This window comes from Ovis canadensis, chromosome 7 (assembly GCF_042477335.2).
Source record: "Ovis canadensis isolate MfBH-ARS-UI-01 breed Bighorn chromosome 7, ARS-UI_OviCan_v2, whole genome shotgun sequence".
NCBI lineage: Eukaryota > Metazoa > Chordata > Mammalia > Artiodactyla > Bovidae > Ovis > Ovis canadensis.
The window spans coordinates 91,708,609-91,714,124 of record NC_091251.1 but is presented as its reverse complement, the minus strand read 5'-3'; the positions used below and the strand labels follow the sequence as shown (position 1 = coordinate 91,714,124).

Below are 5,516 nucleotides of genomic sequence, written 5' to 3'. Positions count from 1 at the left end.
TGGCTCCACCTCAAACCCAAGTGGTCCTAAAAGGAACCCATCCTTCCTTGGCCCTTCACACCACCTAATCCTCCTCCTTGGACCCACGCTCCCGGTTTGTGGCATACCCAGCCAGCTTGTCGCTCCAGGAAGTCATCCTCGCCCCTTCGCTGCTCCTCACACCCCACAGCCAAGCTCCCCTTGGGTACTGCTACTCTTACTCTCCATTTCAGGAATCTATATACCCCTACCTACTGTTGCTTCTCCTCAGGCCCCAGTCCGTCCTGCCTTGGGTGATTGCAGTGCCCAGTTAACTTGGTTTCCTGCCTCCCTTTTGCCCCCCAAAGCCTTCACACCATCGTTGCCAGAGCTATGTTCCTAAAGTATTAATATAAACCAAATCATGTCATCTCCCTGCACTAAGCCTTTCACTTGCTCCTCACTGCCTGTCTGAAACGTCACGGTTATTAACGACAGAGTTCACCATGCTCTCTAAATGTTATGTGTCCCCCGCCACCCTCCAACCCTTCCCCTTAAGTACACCTTCCATCTGTCTGCTACAGCCACTGCCGCTCAAACTGGAAAAGAGGTGGTGAGGAGGTGTCCCTAAAGAGCACTCATAACTGGCACTGACTGGTTTTAATCGGTATTGTCTGGAACCAGGAAGTCCTAAAATGTTGCGCTAAACCCTAGACACATCTTCTGCCTGCCTCAAACCTATTTGAGTGTCCTTGATTTTTCTTTGAAAAAATAAAGTCATGGTTCGGATCAGGAGCCGTAGTGCTACCAAATTATTTGCCATCAAGATTGTTTGCTTCTCAGGCTGAGAAACAATCTGAGCAAGTCCTTCATTCTCCCTAGTTAAGGTGCTGATAGAATAGGGTTTCTTGATTAAAAATGTTATATATATATATATATTATATATGTATGTACAATGTATCATTTATATACGTTCCACACACCTCCCTCCCCCCAGCTTCTCTTTGCTTTCTAAGCAAGCGAATCAACACCCTTGAGCGTCCACCAGGAGGCGCCGGGGGGCGTCGAAAGACCTGCGGTCCCTTCACGATTGGCGAGGCGGCGGTGGATGCGGCAGCAATGGAACCCGGCTTGCTTCCTTTTTTAAGAATCAGTGTGAGGCAAGGGAGCAGAGCTGCGTTATTTTAGGGAGACCATGTCGCACTCCCCCTCCTGCGGGTAGGGAGCGTCTGGGGTGTGCGCCCCATGGAGAGACGCTGGCGGCGGTGGCGGCGGCGGCAGCTGGGGCTACTATCGCGGCTGCAGCCGGCGGTAATCCGACCCCGCCGGCGAAAGGACTGAAGAGGCACAAGGGAAAGCGGCAAGCTGCGAACAAAAGCCTCGGCGCGGGGCCGAGCCCGGGACGTGGGGTAAGCGAACCGGCCCGGGCACCAGGGAAGCGGACCGGCTAGCTGAGCTCCAGGAGCCCAACCTCGCTGGGATACGGTGGGGCCACTCGGAGCAAGTCTGGGGACAGGTGTCCGAGCCTAGACTGGGGTGGATGGCGCTTTTAGCACGGCTTTAAGAGAGAATCGGGTGCATCTGGGAAGACCCAGGCTCCTTCACCATCCCCGGCGAACACCCGGTGGTGGGGACGCGGGGAAGGCGGGCACAGCTCCTTGCAAGCCCTGCCCAAGAGGCAGGAGCAAGGATCGATCAGCCCTCCCGGGGAGGTCTTTTTCGGGCAGAGGCACTTCTCTCCTCTCTGCCGTCACCTCTGGGCCCTATGCCTGGGTCTCCTTTGGCAAAAGGGAAATCAACTATAAACTTCTTCCCTGGGCAAATGGGGTCTTCACAGCAGTGCGCTGTGACGATGCACAGACCTCCTTTTTTGTTCCTGCAAAGCTGCCTCCCCGGTCACCCGCCTAAGCGACAAATGAATACGCTAATCCTCTCGGGAATCCTCCAGAGCCTCTCGGGTCGGCTGTCTCCCGCACCTCGATCTTTTCATTTTAACCTGCAACAGGGAGGAGATGCATCTAGCGGGCCAGACGCCCGGGGGGAGCTTGGCCACGGGCCTCCGCCCGGCACTCCGACGCTGAGGGAGGCAGAGGCTCTGTGCACTCTCCCGCCCGCTTGGGTTTTCAGGGCATCGGTATTATGACTTACATTCCACCGGGCCTTTGAGCCTAATCCCAGAGCGGATTAAGTTGGGTGAGGGGATGAACAGGAATGGGGGATTGGGGAGGGGGGTGGGCTGCTTTTAAATATATTCCTCGATGTCCCTCCCTTGTTATCCGCAGTGACTCCACAAAGGGACAGGGCTCAGCCATGGTGGATCCCGTGCCTGAAGAGGAGAAGCTGGGAGCCGAGCCCGGAGGCTCTGGAGGGGACGAAGCCGCCGCTTCGGTGCCCCCTGACTCCCAGGGCGCCCAGCAGCCCACGGCGTCTTCGGCCTCAGCCTCCGCCGTGGCGCCCCGCAAGGCTGAAGTCCCGCCCGCGGCAGAAGGCGGGCAGCGGGAGCAGTCCCCGCTGCTGCACCTCGATCTCTTCAACTTCGACTGTCCAGAAGCCGAGGGCAGCCGGTACGTGCTGACCAGCCCCCGCTCGCTAGAGGCCTGCGCCCGCTGTGCCGTTAAGCCTGTGGAGCTGCTGCCCCGGGCCCTGGCGGACCTGGTGCGCGAGGCCCCCGGACGGTCGATGCGAGTGGCCACTGGCCTGTATGAGGCTTACGAGGCGGAGCGGCGCGCCAAGCTGCAGCAGTGCCGGGCCGAGCGCGAGCGCATCGTGCGCGAGGAGAAGCGGCGCCTCTTCACGCCGCTGGGCCCCGCGGCCGCCGCGGCCTCGGCCCCCAGCGCGGGCAGCAGCAGCAGCTGCAGCAGCGCCAGCCTCCCGGCCTCGCCCGCCCCGCGCGCCGCTCGCAAAGCCTCCTCCAGCCCGTCCCCGGCCCGGGCCCAACCCCCGCCCGCGGGGTCGCGGGCAGGTAGGAAGAGCCACTCCCTGGACTCCCTGTCCCGCCGGCGGGAGGGCGCCCTCAGCTCCGAGTCTGGAGCGTCGTCGTCGTCCTACAGCGGAGAGAGCCTGCGGGAACTGCACTGGCCGCCGCGGGCCTCGGCCAGGAACAGCTGCGCCGCGGGGTCTGCGGCCTCGGCTCCCAACCCCCTGGGCCGCCCATCCGCCCTGGCCCTGGTTCCGCTCACCGGCCGCAGCTTCAGCCTCGGCGACCTGAGCCACTCGCCCCAGACAGCTCAGCACGTGGAGCGCATCGTGCGCCAAGTGCGCGCCGAGCGGGGTCTGCGCGGGGTGCCCGAGCGCGACCGGAAGATCGCGGCGCTGATGTTGGCGCGGCACCAGGAGGAGCGCCTGCTGCTGGAGCAGCGCGCCGCGGCCCACGGCCAGTGGGAGCAGCAGCGCGCCCGCGCCGAGCAGCGACGGGAGCGCGAGGAGCGCGAGAAGCAGCGTGCCCTGGAGCAGGGCCGCCGGGCCTGGGCCGCGCAGGTGGAGGAGCGGCGCGGCCGCCGGGGTCGCGAGGAACGCGAGGAGGCGCGGCGCCGGCAGCGACAGTGCGAGCGCAGCGAGGAGCGGCGGCGGGAGCTGGCCGAGCGCCAGGGACTGCTGCGACGGGAGCGGGCGGAGCGCGCGGCCCGGGAGGACCGGCAGCGCAAGCTGCAGCAGGAACAGAACCTGAAGCAGCGGGAGGAGGGTCTGCAGGAGGTGCGCGAGCGGGCCGAGCAGGTCCGCAGAGAGCGCGCTAAGCGCGCGGCCCAGGTCAAGCAGCAGCAGGAGGGCCAGTTGCAGCGGGAGAAGCGGGAGCTTAGCCAGGCGGAGCGGGCGCGCCACGAGGCGTTGCTGAAAGGTCGGGCCCGGCAGGAACGCCAGGAGCGCGAGGGCCTGCGGAGCTCCCTGGAGGCCAGCTTGGGCCGCGCGCAGGAGAACTATGAGCAGTTGGTGGAGCAGCGCACCCGGGAGCTGCGCGAGCGGGCCCGGCGAGAGGAGCTGCAGGGCCGGCGGGCCAAGGAGGCTGCTGAGCGCAAGGAGCGCGAGCACCAGGCGCACCTGGAGGCGCTGGCCCGGGCAGGCGAGCGGCGGCTGCAGCACGCGGCGCAGGCGGCCGAGGAGGCGGTGCAGCAGAAGGCGCGGCGCGTGGGCCAGAGCCGGATGGAGAAGGAGCGGGCCCAGCGCGCCAACAAGGAGAAGGTGGAGAGGGACGAAGACTGCCGCCGGCGGGAGCTGCTCCAAGCCATCGGTCGCAAGCTGGAGCGCAGCGAGCAGCTGTCTCGGGAGCGGCGCAGCGCGCTGGAGAGCGCTCGCTCCACAGCCCGCGCCTCCTTCCACGTGCGCGAGAAGGTGCGCCAGGAGACCAACACGCGCTCCTTCGACCGCATGGTGCGCGAGGCCCAGCTGCACGCCAGCCTGGACCGTAAATGACCGCCGCAGTGCGCAGGCCAGACTGCCACGCTCAGCCCCGCGGCGCCCCTTTTGGCCATTTTGTCCGGACGGTGGGAATCGCCAGTCGGGGCACAGCGCCTTGGCGTCGCCAGGCTTCTGACCAATGAGGCGATGAGAGGACTGATGTATGAGACCCGTCAGTCCGCCGCCTTTGTTTTTAAAAATCGGCTTTCTTTGGAAATGACATAGCACAATCTTCCACCACATCCCACCGTCTTGGCTCCCACCCTGGCCCTTGCCAAGGTTCCCAATGTGTCTGTTGAGTTGGAAAGGAAAAGAGGTGGGAGAAAGGGGCTGGGTCGAGAGTCGGGGAGGGCCCCCAAGGAGAGAGTGCAGAAGTGACTGCCTCCTCCTGCTGCAGTCACCCCAGGCACCTTCACAAACTTGGTATCTGAGGCGTCTGCACAGATTGCAGAGAGGAGGCATCTCCTTGGCTCCCCTCCATCTTTTAAAATGTGGCAAGTTGCACAAAGCTGGGAGGCCTCGCAGAAAAGCACAGTTCTTCCAAGGGTATCAGGCCACCCTCAAGTGACCGAAAAGCTATTGGCTTTTGTATGCTAGACTTTTAACCTGCCACTTGTGCAAACTGTGGTCTTACTTCTGCTAGGTTTTCTGTTGTTTCCCTTAGATTCTCTAGTTAGACAATCATCTGCCAGTAATGATCAGTTTGGGTTTTTCGTCTTTCTTATGTTCCCCGATTGACACAGGTTTGGTGATGCTGTTTAGCTTTAGTGGAAGCCCCCAGCCCGGGGATGTGGATTCCTTAGGCATCAGTGTTCCACCCCACTGAGCTTTCTTGCAGGGTATTTTCAGGGGAGGCAGTGTCTGATGGACACCTCCCAGTGTGGGGCCCACTCCTCGCAGACAGCATCCATGCCTTAAGAAGCAGAGCTACCTATGTGCCTGCCCAGGCCGATTCTGCCTCAATCTCCAGCCCTGGATGCAGTCCCAAGAGTGGGCCCCAGAGAGTCTGGGGTGTCCAGTTCCCTCTGTGAAGGGATCATCACAGCTACTCTGAGGGCAGTTACTTTACTGTGTGGGCAGAAGAGCTGGAATTTGCCTCTTTGCGGTGAGGGTCGTACTCACTATGGTTTGACAGTGTATCTTCCTCTCCCCTCCTCTCCTCCCCG

General features: G+C 62.5%; 1 protein-coding gene across 1 annotated transcript; it reads left to right on the top strand.

The window, feature by feature from the left end:
• Positions 1–2,268: 2,268 nt before the first annotated feature.
• Positions 2,269–4,365, top strand: CCDC177 (coiled-coil domain containing 177). The gene has a single exon (XM_069597498.1). It carries the CDS (start codon positions 2,269–2,271, stop codon positions 4,363–4,365), a length of 2,097 nt encoding a protein of 698 aa, XP_069453599.1.
• The last annotated feature ends 1,151 nt before the right edge of the window (positions 4,366–5,516 follow it).

Excerpts from the sequence above, each read along its gene's own strand:
- CCDC177 (XM_069597498.1), top strand. The coding sequence starts at position 2,269 with ATGGTGGATCCCGTGCCTGAAGAGGAGAAGCTGGGAGCCGAGCCCGGA.